This window comes from Martes martes, assembly GCF_963455335.1.
Source record: "Martes martes genome assembly, chromosome: 14".
Taxonomy (NCBI): Eukaryota; Metazoa; Chordata; class Mammalia; order Carnivora; family Mustelidae; genus Martes; species Martes martes.
The window spans coordinates 28,370,010-28,393,520 of NC_137902.1; the positions used below are offsets into that span (position 1 = coordinate 28,370,010).

Genomic DNA, 23,511 nt, shown 5'->3' on the forward strand with positions numbered 1-23,511 from the left:
CCATCTTCATTCACAGGACACTGTGCAACACAAGTGCCAAAATGCAGGCTGCTGTGGGTCTCCTTTCTATTCCCCTCATCTCAAGTCCAATACAGAGCCAGCCCGACACGGCTCCTGCTCTTCACCTTCAGACAGGGGAAGGGGAGGACCAGGAAGAACAACATCAAAGCCAAAGGGAGCCTCATTCTGCCCCGTGTCAGTCTAACACATCAGACTAAAGTAGATGGTACAGAATGGTCAAAATTCTACCATTGGCGTGTCTCCATGTTGTAGTTCTCCTCGAAGGAATCATTCCTTTGATTCCTTTTGCTCTGATCAGTAAACTAACATTTCCTGAATGTCTACTTTGTGCCAGGTGCTATTCTAGGTGCCAGGGAGATCTAGCATTGAACAAAATAGAAAAAACTTTCTGTCCTCATGAAGCTTACCTTCTAGTGAGCAACCAAATACATACATATACATGCATGCATACATACAACATGCACATACACATACATACACAGTGTTAGATGACGTAAGTGCTCACAGGAAAATTAAAGGACAGGGAAACAGGTAATATTGGGAAGGGCTGCAGTTCTGGACATGATTGCTAGGGAAGGAATAACTGGGAAAGTAACGGTTGAGTCAAAGTGAAAGAGAGAGAGAGAGAACAAACTTATCTCTTTTACCTGGGAAAGAGAACATATTAAGCCACTAGCAACTTGGGCAAGCAATAACTTGAGCCCTTTGGTGTTCAAGGGAATAGAATCTGAAGAAGTTTTAAAATGAGAGAAAGATGCGGGCCATGGACATTTAGGGAGCCCTGGATGCTGGAAAGGAAAAGGAATATGAGTGTATTCCTGGAGGCTAGAGAAGAAAGAACAAATACAAACCAGGTTTTCCTCAATATTTCTCTCTTTAAAAAAAAAAAACAAAAACATTCTATTTGGGGCGCCTGGGTGGCTCAGTGGGTTAAGCCTCTGCCTTCGTCTTGGGTCATGATCTCAGGGTCCTGAAATCAAGCCCCGCATCAGGCTCTCTGCTCAGCTTCTCCCTCTCTCTCTGCCTGCGTCTGCCTACTTGTGATCTCTCTGTCAAATAAATAAATAAAATCTTTTTTAAAAATTTTTAAAAACTATTCTATTTATTTATTTGGGAGACAGCATGTTGGGGTGGGGCAGAGGGAGAGGGAGAAACAGACTCCCCTGATAAGCAGGAAACCCAATGTGGGGCTTCGTTCCAGGACCCTAGGATCATGACCTGAGCTGAAGGCAGACGCTTAACCAACTGAGCCACCCAGGCGTCCCCCCTCAATATTTCTTAGGGACTGCCTTTAGGGAACAGAATACTACACATATTACAGATATATTTTTTTTAAAGATTTATTTATTTATTTCAGAGAGAGAGAGAGAAAGCACAAGTGGGAGGAGCGGGGGAGAGGGAGAGAGAATCTCATGACTCCGTGCTGAGCACAGAGCCTGACTCAGGACTTGATCTCACGACCCTGAGATCAGGACCTGAGCTGAAACCAAGAGTTGGATGCTTAACTGACTGCCACCCAGACACCCCACAGATATTATTAAATTGCAAGTCTTCTATCCAGAGAACCCTAGAGAACTGTAACAAAGCAGAAAGGAAAGAATAAAAAATGTAAGGAAGGACAGATTTTTCCAGATCAGAAAGATAAGCAAAACTTCAGAAATGAATCTAAATTAAAGAAGGAGATTGGGCGCCTGTGTGGCTCAGCTGTTGAACATCACACTCTTGGTTTCGGCTCAGGTCGTGATCTCGAGGTCGTGGGATCAAGCCCCACACTGGGCTCTGTGTTCATTGTGGAGTATGCTTGAGAGATTCTCTCCTTCTTCCTCCCCCTCTGCCCTTCCCCCAACTGTGCATGCACACATGCTTTCTCAAATAAATAAAATCTTTAAAAAAAATTAAAGGAGCTATACCCTCCCTCTGCCCCTCCCCCCGCTTACCTGCTCACTCTCTCTAAAATAAATAAGACTTCTTTAAAAAAGGAGGAGCTACAGAAAGCTAGCTAAACTTTTACCTATTCAGGTAACCAATGATTTAAGCTTACAAGCAGCTAATGTCCTAGATATATTCTAAACAAATTTTTATTTCTTCTGCATTTTAGTTTTAAATAACACTTCCACTGACATTGCTTTTCCCAACATCTTTCTAATATTCCAAGTGACCCTGTATACTATTCTGGCCTCCTAATGACTCCTACCAAGAAAATGAAAGTGCACTTGCCCACCTGTGTGACATCATTTCCAAAAGCACATTACAACCGAGAATACCCAGTAAGGGGAAAAATATCTGGGGATGACACTTTTGGCCACAAACATTAAACAAGATTATTAGAAAACTAAAAGAAAAACTGTTAGCCACCACAACAATTTTGGACTTGGATGATAATTTGGGTGATCACGACATGCATGGAAACCCAAGCTTAACGAACTAGAAGAGAGTCCGGCATAACGGGTTCCTTAACTTCTGAGTCTACTTTCTCATCCATAAAATGAGGGCCCATAGGGCCCCTAGAAGAATCCATTGAGATCAGGCATGCAGAGCTCTTTGCACATCTGGCACAAAGTTAGGCACCCAATAAATGGCTGCAGCTGGCATGAGTTATCTTTTTTATAAGTAATTTACCTGGGCAGCCTTGGCAAATGTTGGCCCATGATAGCGGCCACCGATGCGTAACACATCCTCTGTACAGTAAAAAAACTCAGAGAAACCATAAAATTCACTGTTGTTGAAGTCAATTGGCGACTGGTAGATGCCATTCAGCGAGGCCTGGCTGGTGTTGGAGCGAGCCAGCAGGGGGCTCAGCATTGCCCCGCAGGACGCCCAGTCTCCCCTTCCTCGGATGTGCAGCACCTGGCTGTTCCTCTCCACCACATCTGTGAGGCCCACAGGCAGGCAGGGATCCAGAAATGGACTGTCCGGACTCAGACCGATCTTCTGGCCCAGCAACCTGTCACAATGACAAAAATACACAGAACACATCACTAATGTACACAACCTCTTCTAAGAAATGCTTAGTTTAAGAAATTTGGCCTAAGAATGCGCTTCACAGATTATCTTGTTGTTTTACATGGCATCCCTAGAAACAAGAATGGAGTTTTAGCAGCAGTTGTAACATATCAAAATTTACCATAAGCAAATTCAATTTAGTGGAAGAAAGGATGGAAGGATGGATGGATGGATGGAGGCAGGGGGGAGGGAGAGAAATATGGCAGTGATCAAATTTTGTTCAACCGTTCAGTCCACATGTACATCTCCCAGTGTAGAGTAAAACTGGAAATATTAATCTGGGGGTCTCCTTCTAGTCTTCACCCCCACTGGCCTCTTAAAAGTGTCAAGATCTCAGGGCACCTGGGTGGCTTAGTCGGTTGAGTGGCTGCCTTCAGCCCAGGTCATGATCTCGGAGTCCCAGGATCAAGCCCCACATGGGGCTTCCTGCTCAGAGAAAAGACTGCTTCTCCCTCTGCCTGTTGCTTCCCCTGCTTATGCTCTATCTCTCTCTCACTCTTGCTCAATAAATCAATGACATAAATCAATGAAATCTTAAAAAAAAAAAAAAGTGTCAAGATTTCACCCACCAAGTGCAGTTCTAATATCTAACAAAACACCTGGGAGGAGGTGAAGAGGGAAGGCCCTGGAGAGGCTCCTGAGGAGGAGACCATATCAGTGGTGCAGTGACAACTGCTGGCAATAGGAAGGAGGACATGCCTGGCCCCTTGCAGGGAGAGGAGGGGAGGGGCAGGTTTTCATCCCCACCGTGGCCATCACATGGTTCTGGCTGTTTCAAGACAGCACTTGTCCTGCAACAGTATTCCCATTCCTAAGGGGATGAAATACAGATCTAGCCAAGAAGAAAAATTTAGTGAAGACCAAATAATGTTGCCAACCACAGTTAATTATTCACCAGTTCCTAAAGAGAAACCTGCTGAAGAGTGGACTTCCTGGGATGAAGATGCCCCCACAAGGGTAAAGACTGAAGGAGAGAGTGGGAATGTGGCAACAGCACAAAATGCTTTGGGACTGGAACCTATTTTAAGGGTGTGACACCAACTATGAAAAAAAAACCAACCACCTCAGAAAATCATATTAAGAAGAAAGAACCAGGGGTGCCTGGGCAGCTCAGTCAGTTCAGCATCCAAATCTTGATCTCAGGTCATGATCTCAGGGTTGTGAGATTGAGCCCCAATTCAGGCTCCACCCTGGGCATGAGGCCTGCTCGAGATTCTCTCTCTCCCTCTCCTCCTACTGCCACCCCTGCTTGCTCTTTTGCTCTCTCTAAGAAAGAAAGAAAGAAAGAAAGAAAGATAAAGAGAAAAAGAAGAGGAAGGAACCATTATGTCCTGACATCCCAGGAAACACAGGTTTCTCTAGTAGATTAGCGGCGACACGAGATGAAGAATAAATCTTCTGATCTAGGAACTTAGAAAATACCAGTGAATGGGATGATGATGATGCAGCCTGGTTCTGAGCAGAAAAAAGCAAAGCGCAAAGGGCAGCAGAACAAGAAAGGAAGGCAATGGAAGACGAAGCACAGCAGCTAACAAAACAGGAACACAACAAAACTAGTGTGAAACTCTCCTAGCTGTTCTCCAGATGCCGCGTTGCTGGCAGCCCAAGCAACAGGAGTACAGATGTGGGAGTATTTTCAGAATGCAAACACACTGCCTGATTTTATTGCATTCATCAGTCCTCTGGGATAAGAGATTTCTCCCGAAATACCATGAACTCTTGGTAGCTGAGACTCACAAAAACAAAAAAGAATTATGAGACAGCATTTTCTTTAACATGGTCCCAATATAAGACAATTGCTGTGGAGAAGTTCCTACAACAGGCTATACCAGTACTTCTTCAAACTAGTGTTTCTAGCAAAACAAATGGGGGCAAATAATTTTATGGTGAAAAAAACTCTGCTGTCTATTATGCTTCCTTCAGTGCACATAACAATAACAATTTTAAATAATAAAAAAAAAATCTCACAACTATTTGTACATTACGGCCTAAATACTTCACGGGTACTCAAATGAGGAGTCTATGATCTGTCCATGCTGCAGGGAAAATTGGCTATTCTGAATTTAATGAGAGAACAATGTAAAAGTTAATTCTGACTACATGCTTTTTATCTTTTACACACACTATGGATGTCACTTCCACGTAAGATGCAACCCCATGTAATTCAACAAATATGTCTTCCGTGCTGAAGGAACAGCTAAGAGCTATATCATACTGCACACTATAAATTAAGAACTTAATCTCACTGGGGCGCCTGGGTGGCTCAGTCGGTTAAGCATCTGCCTTCGGCTCAGGTCATGATCCCAGAGCTCTGGGATTGAGCCCCGCATCAGGCTCCCTGCTCGGTGGGCAGCCTGCTTCTCTCCGTCCTTCTGCTTGTTGCTCCCCCTGCTTGTGCTCACTCTCTCTGTCAAATAATTTTTTTTTAAATCTTAAAAAAAAAAAGAACTTAATCTCATTTATCCTATAATACCATTTCTGAAAGAGAACACTGCAAGAGTCCCAATAAGCTGCTGTACTTTTTTGAGTCCGAACTGCAAAGACCATAAGGCACCCTCACCTAGACTGGGTGGGACTACTAACAGAGGGTCTCTAAGCGACACTACCCCATTGACAGGAATGGTCAGGAAGAAGGAGGAAGCAAGGACATACCTATCTTAATAGGGCAGGAGTATTTCCTCCTTGTATCTGCACCTTGACAACATTCTATTTCAGAGGCACAGATTCCCATGTCAAACGTACCTATTTTTGGTAAGGGTTTCATTTAGCACAAGGTCTTCATAGCGCTGCCGAGCAAAGTTACCCCCAAAACCCAGGAAGGTCGTGACATAAACCCTATACACATGTTCAGTATGTTGCACATCACAGCCCAGGTTGAATTCAGCCAGCAGGATCTTTGCTTCTTCTTCCTAAAATACAATGTAAAGAGAAAAAAGGGAATTTTAATTTTGGCTGATTGACAGAAAGCTATGACATCAGTAATACACCAGTCTTCATGTGCTGTAACTACTCTTTTAAGATATATGATAGCGTTCTCTCGTTCTCATAGCATTATTTTCAACAAAGGCAAAATGACAAGCCTATCTAAAACAGTACAGAGACTAAATACCAAATTAGAGATCACAACACTGTAGTTCTACAAAAGACAGACTCATTATTACAGATCATGTCATTTTCTTGCATGTACTTTTCTGATTTTCTAATTCTCCAAAATGAGAATGTACTATTTTTTATCATTAGGACAAAAAAATCCTTTGATAAAAATAAATTTAAGGAATTTGGGAGAGCACCATGATACCTATTCTATGGGTTTTTCTAAAATTATTCAAGAAGATCTAATGTTTTCTATGACAAGGACTGGGATTGGGAAGGTTCTGTTTTGCTGGACCTTCCATGTAAAAGGGCTCTATTTTTTTTAACTTCAGGCACATGGGTTGAATTAATTATACTCCTCAGTTCAAAGGTACATTATTTTGGCAAAGCCCCATTTTTGCTTTATTTACTTACTTCCTTTTATCCTCATATTCACTCCCATTCCCGCTCCCCACAGGCAACCATTCTAATGTGCTTAATGCAAAATATATGTTCGTATGTATTGTTGTAAAATGAAATTATTGTTTTGAATGTATTTGTTTTTAGTTTATGAAGATGCTATTGTGCCCAGCAATTTCACTAAGTATATACACAAGAGGAGTGAAAACTATGACTTATCAAACATGTGTATGTGAATGTTCACAGCAGCATTATCCGTAACAGCCAAAAACTGGAAATAACACGCAAAAGTCCATCAACTGATGAATGGATAAACAAAATGTGGCAAGGTCATATAATGGGATATTATTCAGCAATGAAGAGAAATGAAGTACTGACTGACATGTGCTATAACAGAGATGAACCCTGAAAACATTTTGCTAAGTGAAGGAAGCAGACACACATTGTCACATATTGTATGATTCCATTTATGTGAAACACTCAAAACAGGAAAATCCACAGGCGACGAGAAGCAGATTACTGGCTGTCAGGGCCCTAAGGAGAGAATGGTATGTGATTGCTACTGAATGTGGGGTTTTTGGGGGGTAATGAATATGTTCTAGAATTCAGTAGTGGTGGCTGGGTTACTTTGTGAACATGGGCAACTCTGTGAATTGTACAAAAAAACCACTTTAGGCACAGAGGATTATTTGTATCTTTTAAAGTGCTATTGTGTTACGTTTCATTGTTCTTTTCCTTCTTTACCAAGCGCTAAGATCCATCTTTAAGACCATTATATTGCTATGCATACATCTAATTTAGTGGCTTGCAAGATCACTTTCTACACCAGGGTCACTTTCTAAATCTACACAAATAAAAGAGTCATTTGTTTAAGACTTTAAGGATCAGTGCCACTTACTGGAACCACGCCTTCAGTTCACTTGTTGACTACATACTAACAAATACAGACTAAGATTAAAATGTCTTACAACCTAGTTCCCCAAATTTCCAAACCTTGCACAGACCCCTGCTGCTTATCAAACCCACAGTTCCAACGATCTTGCTGGCTATTTATACATATCTGTGCCTCGGGTATTTCAAATTCAATATACTCAAAACTGAACTCACCTGTCGCAGTACTTGGGCTAGAGACCAGAAAGTCACTCTCACCCAAACCACCCAAGCCATCCTGATTTGCTTAGCATCAACCCACCCTTTACCCTGGGGTCTCTCTAGTGACTGGGTTCTTTACCCTACCAGGTATCTAGGCAGGCACCTCAGCATCACTATATATCCCTCCCTGTCCTACCCACACCACTTCATTGCACTGGTGCTTTAAATTCCAAAATATACCTGAAATCTGTGCCCTCTACTCCATTTCCATTTCCATTGCCTAGTTTATTCCTTATTACTTCTCATCCAAGGTTCCCTGACCTACATTTCTTTCTCCCACTAATACCAAAATTATTTTCCTAACAAATCAATTAGCCCACAGTCACACAATACAAAGCTGGAAAGAACTTTGGGAATTTTATTTCACAGGTGATGAAACTGAGGCCCATATGACTGCCCTACTCAAAAATCTTTGCTGATTCTCCTCCATCTACAGATAAAAAAGTGAAATTCCCTAGCATGGCACCCAAGACTCCTCACCATCTAACTTCATCTTATCTTCCTAGACTTAGCTGTACCATACTGACAAATCTTACACCGCAACAAGCTATTCACCACTCCCTGGACATTCTGGACTCTTTGCTTTTCCTTTTGTTCCCTCGTGCATACTGGTGCCTCCATACAGGTGGCCTTCCTCCACCTCCACTATGCAAAAGCCTACTATCACCCACAACCCAGGTAACAAGCCAGGATGACTCTCATTCATGGAGCAGGGGCATGGAATGGGGACATTACTGGATCTGGTAGAGGCCAGAGATGCTGCTAAACATTTTATGCACTGGACAGCTATAACAAAGACTTAACCAGCCCAAAATGTGAATAGTGCCATTGATGAGAAACCCTGGTTTAGATGAAATGATAGCACTGTCATGGTCTGTTATCACAGGCTGTCTTCACTGATAGATTATAAGCTTTTGGGGAGCAGTATAATATGTCTTATTCCTTGACCATAATAGGTACTTAAAAACTGTCTGCATTTCTTTTTCCTCTCTGTGATAAAACTACTTCAAGATATATTCTGTACACCCTAGTCAGGTAAGGAATATCAGAAGCACAAGAATGGAATCATAAGTAAGGGAAAGGAAGTAACATTTAATAAATGAGTATGTATCAAATACCATGCTCTGGGATTTATATGTATTGTCATGTTTAATCATCACGCAGCCCTAGGAGATGGGAGTATAATTATAATTACTAAAATATATTAAACATTTATCACATACTGGTAAGTCTGTTAAGTGCTTTACACACACGGTGTCATTTCATCCTCCCAACTTTATGAAGTAGATACTATTATTATTCTCTTTTTATATATGAGGAAATTAAGGCTCAGAGGGGTAACCTACCCAAGGTAATATAATCTAGCAAGTATGTGAACAAATATTTGGACTGAGGTAGGTTGGTCTATGTCCAAAGACAGTGCCCTTCTTCTTAAATACTGGCATTTCTAGCAACCGAATTTCCCTCAAAGGTAAAATACCTGTTTTGGAGGAAGGACAGAAGTTGAGGTAGGAACTTCATAAGCAATTTGAAGGGAGGCTCCTCCCATATCCAGTATCCCTACTGTCCTTCTGCGCCCTGCTGCCAGTTCCTGCGGAGCTTCGGCATCAGATTCTGAAATAAATAAGGGAACAGGAAGGATCTAGTAATTAAAAAACAAAATTAAATCAAAAAGGAAAAAAAAAACCCAAAATGGAAATCCCTTCAAAAATAAAAAGCAAACAGGGGCGCCTGGGTGTCTCAGTGGGTTGAGCCTCTGCCTTTTGCTCGGGTCATGATCTCAGAGTCCTGGGATCGGCCCCGCATCAGGCTCTCTGCTCAGCGGGGAGCCTGCTTCCCCCCCCTCCTCTACCTCCCTCTCTGCCTAGTTGTGAACTCTCTTTCTGTCAAATAAATAAATAAAATCTTTTTTTAAAAATAAAATAAAATAAAAATAAAGAGCAAACTGAAATATATTAATCTAACCATATCAACTATATATTATAGAGAATTCTTTCAAGTAACTTACAACAGCATTTTTACTATATCCCTTATAGAATGTATCTTAATGACAAAGAGGCAAATAGATATCTTAAATTGCATTTTAGTAGTCTTATTGGTAATAATTTTATTGGTATTATTATTTTTAAATCATTAAGCATATATTATGAAATAAAGCAAATATTTATATTAGTATCTTTAGAAACATAATCAGCATAAAAAAACCTAAGAGTATAAAATCAAACATATTAAGCAATAACCTTATAACTTTAAATATGAATTGGAACTATCACTATGAAATCATGATTTATTTTTCTCTTTCTAAAAACACATATTTTCTAGGTTTGTTCACTGAAAGGGCCTAACAGCAAGGATAATCCAGGAGCAATGAGCACCCGTGGCATCCACATTACTATATACTATTTTCCAATAAAAGAAACCAGGGCTCCTTAAAAAATGGTTGATGCTAGGTCTAAGGTAGAAAAAATACAAGATGATCATGGAATATCTTAGTGTGCCCAAAAGCAAGGGAAATAGACTACAAAACTACTGGATGTTAAACAGTACAGGAGCCAACCTAAAGATGCCTCTACTGGCCAATGACAGTATAATTTGAGCACAGAAAAGAATAATGATGTGATGGACCATGATGCATCAAACACATTAAAATCTAAAAGTCATAAGATACTGGGGGAAAAAAAAACTTCACTGGTTACCTTTAACGTTTTCGTGCTAGGACATGAAGTCATTATTTAAAAACTTGATAAATGAAAGAAGGAAGGACTCATTTTGTCTTTCCAATAAGGATAATTGAATAGTTAGTGAAGAAAATTTTGTTATATAAAAATCCAAGTTGGGGCACCTGGATGGCTCAGTGGGTTAAGTGTCTGCCTTCAGCTCAGGTCATGATCCCAAGGTCCTAGGATCGAGCCCCACATAGGACTCTCAACTCAGCAGGGGGCCTGCTTCTCCCTCACCCTTTGTCTATCACTCTGCTGCTACCTGTGCTCTCTCTCTGTCAAATAAATAAATAAATATATTAAAATATTAAAAAAAAAAAACAAGAAAAGAAAAATCCAAGCTGTTGGGGTGCCTGGGTGGCTCAGTCATGGTTAATGTCTGCCTTTGGATCAGGTCATGATCCCAGGGTCCTGCGGTGGAGCCCCAGGTTAGACTCCCTGCTCAGTGGAGAGCCTGCTTCTCCCTCTCCCTCTGCCTCTTCCCTCTGCTCATTCTCTCTCTCTCTCAAATAAATCTTTTTTTTTTTAAAGATTTTATTTATTTATTAGAGAGAGAGAGAGAGAGCGAGCACAGGCAGACAGAGTAGCAGGCAGAGGCAGAGGGTGAAGCAGGCTCCCTGCCAAGCAAGGAGCCCGATGTGGGACTCGATCCCAGGACGCTGGGATCATGACCTGAGCCGAAGGCAGCTGCTTAACCAACTGAGCCACCCAGGCGTCCCTCAAATAAATCTTAAAAAAAGAAAGAACAATATTTATTTTATTTATTGCAGAATAACTGAAAGAATTAGAAAAATCACCATTTTGCAACCTCTAATGAAGAAAATGGATCTAAGCAACCATCACAATTGGCTATTAATTAAGTGAAAAGTGGCTGGGGAATTTTTATGATAGATTACATCAGGCTGACAATACCTGAATCCTGAATATCTGATCAGTCTTAACATGACTAAAAGTGGGACAACCAGGAAACACTTAGCGCCAATATTTATGATTTATTCTTTTTTTTTTTTTTTAAAGATTTTATTTATTCATTTGACAGACAGAGATCACAAGTAGGTAGAGAGGCAGGCAGAGAGAGAGAGGAGGAAGCAGGCACCCTGCCGAGCAGAGAGCCCCATGCGGGGCTCGATCCCAGGACCCTGAGACCATGACCCGAGCCGAAGGCAGAGGCTTAACCCACTGAGCCACCCAGGTGCCCCTTTATGATTTATTCTTGCCAAAAGAACTGAATCTCTGTCTAATCAAGGTTCTATCTCTAATCTCCAATATACAGGACAAAAGGAGGGATGAAGAGCATGTTGCAGACTCCACAAAAACGCAGTCAATCAAATCAAGAATGTGTCAAATTCATGCTATCAAGTAACCCAGTTTTGTTTTTGTTTCTAATCATTTGAGAAAAAGAGGTGTGGGGGGGAACTGTTTTAGATTAAGAAACTGATCAAACATAACACGTGATCCTCATTCAGATTCTAATTTTGGCAAGACAACTACAAATAAATATTCTTGAGACAATAAGGTAAGTCTACACCTGGGTAGATGAATGTTACATAATATTAGAAATTATTAATTTTTTTAAATTTAAAAATGCCATCGTGTATATTTTGTTTGTTTTGAAACTCTTCATTGGTGAGAGAGATACACTGAAGTACATGAAGATAAAATGGTATGTCTGGGGTTTGCTTTTAAAAATCCAATAGGAGGGGGATGCCTGGGTGGCTCAGTTGGTTAAGCGGCTGCCTTCAGCTCAGGTCATGGTCCCAGCATCCTGGGATCGAATCCCACATCGGGCTCCTTGCTCAGCAGGGAGCCTGCTTCTTCCTCTGCCTCTGCCTGCCTCTCTGCCTGCCTGTGCTCACTCTCTCACAAATAAATAAATAAAATCTTAAAAAAAAAAAAAAATCCAATAGGAGGGGCACCCGGGTGGCTTAGACATTTAAGTGTCTGACTCTTGGTTTTAGCTCAGGTCATGATCTCATGGGTCCTGAGATTGAGACCCATGTTGGGCTCCACACTCAGTGGGGAGTCTGCCTGAGATTCTCCCCTTCTACCCCTCTCCCCACTCACACTCTCTAGCTCTTGCTCTATCTCTCAAAATAAATAAATATTTTTTTAAAAATCCAGTAGGAAAAAAACCCGTGTTGTATAAAGGGAGTGTAGGGCCAAAAAACTAGCTAACCACCAATTAGTGTTGAGTCTGGGTATTGGGTTCATGGAGATTCATTTTATTATTTATTTCTATGAATATTTGAACTTACCGTATTAAAAAGTTAAAAAGAAAAAAAAGAAGGCAAGTTAGGACTAGAAAATAAGCATCTTAAAAGAGTTTTTAAAAACTAAAGAAAGAAAAACAACTCAAACACAGCACTTATGTTCTACAGATAGGTTACAACATAAACCTTCAGTGCTTAGAACTGTCATAAGGCAACAGTATTACTCACCATCCTCATGGTCAAATCTTCCCAAGACAAAGTTGATTCCAATCCATGCATAAACTCCTAAGGAAGAAATACGAAAGTCCTCGCTTAATTCTGTTGCTATGCCATGACTACACCTCTTCCCAAGGCTGCTCTTTTCCTCCTTTTCTTAGAAAAAGGTGATGAGAGTATTTTATTCCACACTCTCAGTGTATGAATTTAAAAATCTCTTATCTTATGATGCTTTTCCCTTTAATCATTTTAAAATGATCTGCATTGTCTAAATTTCCTACAGATGATTATGGATTAATGTATAAAAACAACTGGTAAAAATGTGACTCGGGAGTTCTGGTCCTGGGCAAGATGGAGTAAGCACACTCCATCCTGTCTCCCCACTGAATCCAAGTGTAAACTCTGGATGGAATGGATAGAGCAGATTTGTGAGACCTCTGAAAGGAAATGATAATGGGCACATGGAGACAGAGATCAGAAGTTAAAGTGCCACCAAACTGGAAGTGAGTTCCCCATTTCTCCTCCCCAGATATTGCCTGGCCTGGACTCAACAGCAGCTTGAAACACAAAAGGACATACAGGTGTGGAGGAAAGAACTTCAAGACCTTGCTTTCTGGTTCAAGGAGCATTAAAAGGGACTCTAAAAGCTCAGAAAGAATAGAGGAAAATCCCTTGAGGTTTTTTTCCCTTTTTTTTTTGTTCTCTGCTGACCCATGCAATCCTGCAGGGGTAGAGGCAGAAGTTGGGCAGGTACCTAAAACTCTGAAGAACATGAATCCTTTTCTCTGACTAGAGGAACTACAGCCTCAAGAGTTGGCAAAAATCCCTATTGGTTGTTTTTCCCCCTCTGTCCTGTATCATTTAGTCCTGGCTACATCATGGGAAATGAACAGCAGAGCAGGTAAGTTAAAGTCCTGGCTTTCTGACCGGAGGACCGTGAAAGTGAGCCCCAGGGAATCAGAAAGTATTGGGGAGATCACAAAGAGTAGGGAATAAAGAAGTGTATCAACTCCTGGGCTCACAGTCAAGCTACACATGCATGGATCTCACTCTAAACAATATAAATACACCAAAGGTTCTGAGAACTGAACTACTGGCTAGACAACCCACTGGTATGGGCTAAGCCCAGATTCTAGATTGGCCCCTGGATGATACAAAAATGAGACAAATCCAAAGAGCAGAGCCAACACTTTGAAAAACGAATCAACAGAATCACAGCCAACAAAAGGTAGGTCAGAACTTGAGGCATGAACCTAACCAGGTCAATTCCATGCTAAAACAATCAATATTCTCCTTATGACTGAAAAAAGACCCAGAATCTCATAATGTAGTATTCTAAATGTCCAGGATACAATATAAAATTACTTGGCATAAAAAGAACTAGGAAATTCTCAACTCATAAGGGAAAAGATGCCAACCGCAAGAAGACACAGATGTCAGAATTATCAGACAAAAATATCAAAGCAGCTATATAATCAAGAAGTAGGAGCAGTCCTAGCATGAATGGAAAGATAGTTTCAGCAAAGAAATAAAACATACAAAAGAACCAAATGAAAATTCTAGGGCTGAAAAACGCAATACTGAAATTGAAAAAGGTAAATCTTTTCCCTTATGTGAACTATAACTAGAATGCATAGATTTTGTCTTTTTCAAGAAATGGAAACATAATTTTGTCATACAGGCCACATTTGGGCCACAAGAGAACACCCATTCAACTCCACCCCCAAACTGCAAGCTTTTAGGGACTTATCAGTACCGCACAGTAAATGCAATAAAGGGAGCGCCTGTAACAAAAGAAAAATAGTAATCATCCTGATCACCCCTAAAATTAAAGTTTCACCTTAATCTAATAATTTGATTTACATTTGAATTTGGCAAACTCAGTAGAACTCAGAAAAGTATGTATGCTTTCAAAACTACAATTAGCTAACAAAATATCCATTTGGAATCATCACTAAATACTAATACCTTCTTTTTTTAAATTTAATTTTATTTTTTCAGTGTTCCAAGATTTAGTGACATCATAGAATCTCTTAGGGCGGAAGTGAGAGCTGACCTGGCAGAAGTTAAAAATGCTATCAATGAGATCCAATCTAATCTAAATACTCTAACAGGTAGGGTAACCAAGGCAGAAGAGAGAATTAGTGATCTAGAGGACAAACTGATAGAGAAAAAGGGTCAAGAGGAGGCCTGGAACAAACAGCTTAGAAGCCATGAAAACAGAATTAGGGAAATAAATGACGCCATGAAATGTTCCAACATCAGAATTACTGGGATCCCTGAGGGGGTGGAGAGAGAGAAGACTAGAAGATACAGTTGAACAAATTCTGGATGAAAATTTCCCCAATCTGGGGAATACAACAAGCGTTTGTGTCCTAGAGGCAGAAAGGATACCCACAAAGATAAACAAATCTAGAAAGACCACAAGACACTTGATTGTGAAACTCACGAATCATATTTTTAGACAAGAACTTCTAAGGGCAGCTAGGGGGAAGAGATTCCTTATGTGCAGAGGAAGGTCCATCAGAATAACGTCAGACCCATCCACAGAAACCTGGCAACCATACAAGGCTGGCAAGACATATTCGGGGCACTAAATGAGAAGAACATGCAGTCAAGAATACTTTATCCAGCAAGGATGACATTCAAAATGGATGGACAGATAAAGAGCTTCCAAGACCGGCAAGGTTTAAAAGAGTATGTGATCACCAAGCCGGCACTAAAAGAAATCTTAAGGGGAGGTTCTGTAAAGGAAGAAAGAACCCAAGAGTGACATAGAACAGAAATTCACAGAGACAATCTATAGAAACAAGGACTTCACAGGCAACATGATATCAATAAAAACGTATCTTTCAATAATCACTCTAAACGTGAACAACCTAAATGCTCCCATAAAATGGCACAAGATTTCAGACTGGATAAAACGACAGGACCCATCCAAACGCTGTCTACAAGAGACACACATGGAACCTAAAGATACATCCAGACTGAAAATGAAGGGATGGAGAAGCATCTTTCATGCCAACAGGCCTCAAAAGAAAGCTGGGGTAGTGATTCTCATATCAGACAAATTAGATTTTAAACTAAAAGACTGCCGTCAGAGATACAGAAGGACACTACATCATTCTTAAAGGGTCTAACCACCAAGAAAATCTAATCCTTCTTATAAACATAGTACTTAGCACAAAGTTAAAAACAAATATAAACATAGGACTTCTAGAAGCAGGATTCTTTTTTTCCCATTGTAAAAAAATTTAGATTCAATTAATTAAAATATAGAGTATTCATTTCAGAGTTCAGCGATTCATCAGTCTTATGTAACACCCAGTGCTCATTACATCACATGCCCTCCTTAATGTCCATCACCCACCTCCCCTCTAAAAGCAGCATTCTAAAACAGATTCTAATGCAGAATATGCAAAGAATAATAATAATTAAAAAACTATACAGCAGAATCAAGAAAATTAATCGAAGGAAAGTAAATGTCAAATATATAAAGTAATCCTAAACCCCCACCAGAGAGACTATGCCATGATTGGCTGGGAGCCAAACCAGTGTGCCCCTTGAGGCCCATTACCTTCCTGTTTCCCAGAGATCACTTCTGCCTGAGACTGAGAAAAGAGGAAGTCAAACTCCAGCGGTAAATCTCTCACTAGATCAGCCAAGATGGCCAGCTGCTTTCTGCAAGAAAGAAAAAACATATAAAAGTTAATCGTTAAACACTCTTCTCACAATTAGCTTCAACTTGACCTTCCACTCAGACTCGTTACAACTCACTGCTCATACAGCCATCCACCAGTTGAGACCTACATCTTTCTGGTACCTTCTTTGATTTCAAAGGTTTAAACTTATCCTCCTACCTAAAGGGTAATGTGTACTCGTAATACTTTCCCTTTTTATAATTTTACTATTCATATAGCATTAAAAGATGAGACCATGGTTCTGTGCCTCTCACAGGCTGAATACGTATAAGTGGAAGGAAGCACGGTTTCGTAATTACATGATCCCTAACTACTGTGAATGGAAGCTGTTAGACTGAGGAACACAATCTCATCCTCAGCTCTTACAAAATACAGAAACAATACCTCAAGTCACCACACGACAAGCACTGTTAGGTCCACAAGTTTTTAATAATCCTTTACACAAGCTGACAATGAACTTTTTAATCTCCCTTTATATATTTCAAGGGTTGGGTTTTTTTTTTCTTTATAAAAAATTTTATCATTTGAAAAACCCAGATCAGGATCAAAATCCAAAGGTTATAACAATTTGGGGACAAAGTTTGAGTGTTATTATCTAAGGTTGTTTTCGCCTCTAAAGTTTTGTGTTATCAGTGTTATTAAAGAAGAGCAAAGAAACAAAGCTAGAAGTAATAATATGAATCTAGAGAATATGGTTAAAAATAAGAGCCATTACCCTGGATTTTTTAAATTACTCATTACAAAAATATTCCATTGGCTCAGATAGTTGTTGGCATGACTTAGTGGAGAATGTTAACACTTAAAAGTGAAGAATACATTTAAAGTAATAATTTCCCAGTATACTGTCAAATATAGTTTACAAAAAAGCTCATTGTTATACATATTAAATTCTTGAAATAAGAATTTTGCATGTGTAATAAGAGGGATTATTTTGCCCTCCCTATTGGATATGCTTCTAAAATACCCAAAGAAAAAGACTTGTTGGTTTTGGCAGTGATTTGGAAGAACAGGCACGAGTATACACTGCTGTCTGGAATACAAATTCCTGGTATGATGTTTCTAAGAGCAATCCAGGCCTATGTATCCACATTTTTAATGCGCTTAACCCTGGATCAGCTATTACACTTTTAGAAATGTATTGCAAGGAAATCATCAGATAAGAATACAAAAAGGAGAGAACATTGCAGCACTATTTGTAACAGTGAAAAAGTGAAAATAACCTAAACGCACATCATTAGGTATTGATTAAATAACCTGTGGTATATCCACACAGTGTGATACTAGACAGATGTTAAAAGAAATGAGGTCAATATAGATCTGTATGTACTGATGTGAAAAGCTGTCCAACATATTCTGAGTTCTAATAGGTTATTAAACAATACATATAATGTGACCCCAATTTATATTAAACAATGAAACAAAAAAATTCTTCATGTACTGCACAGGACTCTCTAAAATTCAATTATTGTTTCTTTATTAAAGAAAAACTTTCAGTGGCAAAATAATGGTAATTGTTAAGCTGGGTGGGTAAGAAAATACACATTCATCATGCTGTTCTTTTTTTTTTTTTTATGTTTGAAATTTTCCATAACAAAAGTTTTCTTTCCCCTTAAATATCACCTTATACTATATTTGTAGTTTTTTTTTTTTTTTAAAGATTTTATTTATTTATTTGACAGAGAGACAGATCACAAGTAGGCAGAGAGGCAGGCAGAGAGAGGAGGGGGAAGCAGGCTCCCCGCCGAGCAGAGAGCCCGACGCGGGACTCGATCCCAGGACCCCGGGACCACGACCCGAGCCGAAGGCAGAGGCCTCAACCCACTGAGCCACCCAGGCGCCCCATATTTGTAGTTTTTTAAGGATATTTCCATTACAAAATGAAAATGAGGTAAAACAAGTTGTTAGTTCAGGACTTTGGCAAAGAAATAAAACCTAGTGCTAATACATTTCAAAATTACAGTCCCTGTGATTTGAACCCATTTTGAATACTGCTCACAAACACTAATAAATTAGCAAAGCATCAATTATACAAAACAGGTTCTTGCAGTGATGGTTACATTTATGTCAACAACTATGGCTGCCTCAATTGCTAACAACGATTTCAGAAGCCCAGGATCCAGGCATTATTAGATGAGGTGATCAGAAGGCAAGTTAAAAGGCAAGCTCTTCACAAATACTTAAGATAAAAGAAATATTAATATTCAGAGCTTCCATGCAGTGAACATCTTAGACAAATGGAATGGAGCTACATAGTGGGTGTTTCCCAGATGGAAACTTCTTTGACAGAGTCAGTGCTGAGCGATGTCAAACAATGAGACAATCCTCTTTGTTCCAGACCCCCAAAATATGGCTAAACCATCATCCTCCTGGTTGGCTCTGTCTTTCTGACTTTTGAGTCAGCTTTTTCTCTGGCCATCCTCCCCCTTGCTCCCCTCTGTTGACTGCAGACCACTCACAGACCTGTGATGTGGCATTCCTGTGTCACCTCTACTCTTTCCAGGATTTCGAAATTTTGAACTATGTGAATATTACTTATGTCAAAACGAAAAATCCTAAATTGCATATACAGTATGGTTATGACCTTGTAGAAACTACATACAGATGTACAGAGAGAAGGCAATGTGACAAAATGAAACACTTTTGAAAGGGCAGCAGGAATATAAGTGTTTGGGGTTTGTTTTGTTTTGTTTTACTTTTAAGATTTCTTTAATGCAGCTATAATATTTTAAAATTTGGTTTTAAAAATAAAAACAAGACAAAAATTTTTTAAAGGTCAAGATAAATAGAAAAATAAGGGGCTAGAAGAGCTCTAATTTCCACAAATGGCTATATAATCTCCTCCTCAACTGTAGACCAGACAGTAAACCAATAACCTCATGTCTAAACAGAAGGAAGGAAGTCCACTGCAACAACTATGGACATGTGTTTTCTGGCACATCTGGCATAAGCAGTATGAAGCCCTACATTCATGGCTGAGGTTTTTGTTGTTGCTGGCCAAGCATACAGAACAAAACTTCCTAGAAAATGTTACTGTTATTCACCAAGAAAAAAATATTTAAGCTAATTAAAAAATACCTGATGCCTGTGAGACTTTGAACATTCCAAGAGGACAAATTCTAAGGTTAAGGGAGCTCACTCCCACCCCATGACCATAAGTGTGCAGGGGTCAGGGAGGTGTCGAAGGGGAGAAATCACAAACAAGAAGGGGTGTGACCTAAGTATAGCCACTGCCTCTTCCTCCTCCTCCTCCAGAGAAGGAAGAGGGATCAGGTGGCAAGATCCTGAGCTAAACTACCAAAGCCAAGTGGACGCTGGACTGGTTGGGATGGAAAAAGCTAGTCTAAAGCAATGGAGACTGAGCTTTGCAAGCAGCACCAACTATCACCAGGGAGCCAGGCAGTTGCAGACAGAGCAGCATCCCTACCAAAGCCTCTCCTACTGGCCTCCAGGTACCCAGTCACTCAGATGAACCTCCTACAGCCCTTCTCTAACTATGCTCCCCATCTAGTGATCCAACGTTACCACCATCACCATTGCTTCTCAAAACTAACAATCATTACAGCCATCTCAGATAGATATCGATCCCAAAGAAGCAAGTGACACGAAGCTCTGAACACAGATTGTGAAATAATGATGTGCGGAGGTGGCTCTGCTCTATTTTGAGCAAGGAGCCTTTTACTGCCTGCCACCTGCCAGCTCTGTGTGGTATACCCCCAGCTCACCTTCAGACCGGGGAACTACAGAGAACAATGTGTAGAAATCAGTCTTGTGGGGCGCCTGGGTGGCTCAGTCGTTAAGCAACTGCCTTCGGCTCAGGTCATGATCCCAGGGTCCTAGGATTGAGCCCCGCATTGGGCTCTCTGCTCAGCGGGCAGCCTGCTTATCCCTCTCGCACTCCCCCTGCTTGTGTTCCCTCTCTCGCCATCTCTCTCTCTGTCTCAAATAAATAAAATCTTCAAAAAATAGAATCAGTCTTGCACTCTTGTACCAGCCACTTTCCTGTGTCCAGACCCCGGCCCTCACCTCTCGGGGAGAAGCCGCATGCCTGCAGTGCAGAGGATATAGAGGGGTGTCTCCTTGTGCTTCTTCACAGGCACGTGCGCAGCGGCAAAGCTCAGCAGAGGACGAAGGTAATCACTGGCATGTTCTGGGGTGTCTGCCATTGCAGAGATTCCTTAAGCAAGACAAAATATTTTAAAAAGCAGATCACATTGACTCAGAAGACTGATACGCCATGAAGCTCTGCTTAAGGTCCTAAACACATAATTATTTGTGAGGATGGGAGCAGCAACGAATGAGATATCCCTTCCATTATCCAGAATCTCAAGGGAAAAAAAGGGTTTTTTCTGCCTCTTTCCTTCTGCCTCTTCCTTCCTCTCTCACGCCTGCAGCAGATAAAAAGAGACTGACAACAAAATATATTCCAATTTGTACCTGGCTTGATTTTTTTAACTACTGGCTGGCTGTTGCGGTCTCTCATCTGTTTGATGTCCAGCAAATCATGGGGGTTGCCATTATGTCTTGGCCAGAAATAAACAAAAATCCGGGAGCCACTGCTGCCACAGTCCACAACAAGTCCGTAATTCAGAGTTGGGTCTGCAGTGTCAGTCGCTTCAAGCTCCCCGACTCGTGCCAAATACCTACGCCAGGCAGAAAGAGAAATTGGTATCAAGCATCCAGGTCCACAAAAGGCACCACTACTTTAATTCATTTGTTCATGAGTCTTCATTAACTGTCTATATGTGCCAACCACATGGAACCACACATCTCAAGGAATGAAACAACACTGACCATAGTTACTGATGTATATGTATGAGGCAACAGCTGGTTTGCTCACCTAGAGGCCATTGGAATCAGAGAACTAAAAGACTCCTCCATGTTTGGAGGCAGTTCTGCAACTGGCTGAAGTACCAAATCTTTTACCAACTTTCAAGAGCTTCTAGGCCTGAGTAAATTACTGGTTTTTGTTGTTATAAGCCACTAAATTTGGGGTAGTTTGTTACACACATTGATTAACTAAATGAATCCTAATAATTTCTCTTCCTCTTTTCTGTATCTAAAGAATACTTTGGAATGATTATCACTTAATACGTGTTTCTAGGTGGTAAAAATTTATGGGGCTTTTTGCTTTGTATTTTTTAGTGCTAGATTTGCATTAACCAAAAAAATGTATTTTATAAATACTATATTCTTCTCTATAATCTTTTACACTATTTTTTAGTCATAGAAAGAATGTTTATAAAGTATGTACAAGTAATAACAATAAGACAATGCCTCTGTGCCCAACACCCAGTTTAAAAAATAAAACATTATACTGCTTCAAAAAAAAAACAAGAAAAAAGCTTCTAGGCCCAAGGACAGCAGTACTTTATGGTGGGATTTTTTTCAGATTCTTATTACAAGATATTTATTTGGCTGACAGCAGAAAGATGAAACAAGTGAAGATGTTACCATCAGAACACCAAGGTTTGAATCTCAGCTCTAGCACTTTCTATGCTGTATGACCTTCAGCAAGTTACCTAACTTCTCTCAGACTGTTTTCTCATCTGTAAAATAAGAGTATGAGAGTGCTGAGTGGTTAGCTCAGCGCTGTGCTGCCGCTGCTCTTGCTGTTATGTGATGAGTACTGGGAGAGCAAATAAGAAGACTCTCGGGAGAAAAGGGCAGGAAAGTCCAGAAGGAAAGAAGTCTAAGGGTTGGTAAAAATGCTCCTGAGCTCTGAGGCTTTAATAAACATTAAAGTTCCCTCAGAACCTGAGGGTCTGAAAAGTACAAATATTGTCAACTCCTCTTCAAAAGCTTCACTTGAAGGGGAGCTCAGGAAGAACGGCTCTTAGCTTATTATATGGAAAAAGAGCTGTTTCTCGGTGCTACGAATACATACTACATGGCAGACAGATTCAAATGTCTTCAAAATTCCTTTAAATTTGATTAAGTATTAACTATACGTTGAGATAATAGCTGAATAAATGCTCTGAAAGCAATGCTGTGAATTTTTTCAAGTATCACAGCTGAACAACCTTCCTTCTATCTGCCCTAGTCACCCAACACTATATTTAGAGCTAATTCCTAGATCCCCTAGACCCTTACACGGAAGCCCTCAGAACTAGGTTTTGTGAAGCCTGAAGCCAGTGCCACTGGGGAGGTGTTCTTTTTAAAGAAAGATTCAACATTACAAATGCGAAAGGAGTCCACACATGTCTGGGGCCTTGAAGTATAGGTATTATTAGCTCTGCAGGAAATCTACCTCTGATTAGCAATAAGCCACATGTCCCACCCCTGAGGACAATCTAGCCCATGTTTACTAATGATTTCACATTGCTATGAAGACCACAGCATTCCCTACTTTGGACAGAAAAGCAAACTTGATGAATAGATGAGCATGTAGAAACTGTGGAAAGAAGAAAAGGGAGCTAAGCACCTTTCCTAAGGTACAATACAAAATAAAGGAAGAACATGTATTTGGGCTCCAATATAATGCTGTAAATTATTACATAGATACGGTCAGGCAGAACTTTTTTCTGGATCCAACGTCACAGTGAGTTATGGGAAATGAAGCAGGTGGTAAAAACTGTTACAGTCTAGTCAATTTACAGTCCCAAAAACTCTGTTCCACCACATACTTACCCATTCTGATCAAATGACTGGGCTGAACTGGGCTTATAATCCACAAATCAGCTCAACGACAGCTCATTGCTATCACATGAAAGCTGGGAAGATATCTGAGTTCAAGTTACAGAACTTGTGCAAATACTGATCTCACAGCACGCCATAGGCAAGATAAGCAATCTCTCACCCAGAGTGACTTTTCATTTCAGCAATCTTTCTACTTCATATGCTTCACAGATGAAGCATATGCAGATGCTTCTCTGCTTTCCCCCTCTGAAAATCTTCCCCTCTACTTTTCTCACTGGATTCTGAATCCCATTCCCTCCTGCTTAACGAATAACTTTGCTCCAGTTCATTGGTTCTCAAATGTTTGGGGCTCAAGACCCT

General features: G+C 40.3%; 1 protein-coding gene across 1 annotated transcript in view; it reads right to left on the reverse strand.

Annotated features, from left to right (window-relative positions):
- Window positions 1–23,511, reverse strand: part of ENTPD7 (ectonucleoside triphosphate diphosphohydrolase 7) — a 40,262-nt gene that overhangs the window by 5,368 nt on the left and 11,383 nt on the right. Inside the window, exons 4-10 of the mRNA XM_080823204.1 lie at window positions 20,950–21,155; window positions 20,539–20,689; window positions 16,392–16,495; window positions 12,827–12,883; window positions 9,149–9,282; window positions 5,767–5,933; window positions 2,641–2,965 (exon numbers count right to left, since the gene is read on the reverse strand). Of these exons, the coding sequence (XP_080679330.1) occupies window positions 2,641–2,965; window positions 5,767–5,933; window positions 9,149–9,282; window positions 12,827–12,883; window positions 16,392–16,495; window positions 20,539–20,689; window positions 20,950–21,155 (1,144 nt within the window). The remainder of the gene's footprint in view (window positions 1–2,640; window positions 2,966–5,766; window positions 5,934–9,148; window positions 9,283–12,826; window positions 12,884–16,391; window positions 16,496–20,538; window positions 20,690–20,949; window positions 21,156–23,511) is intronic.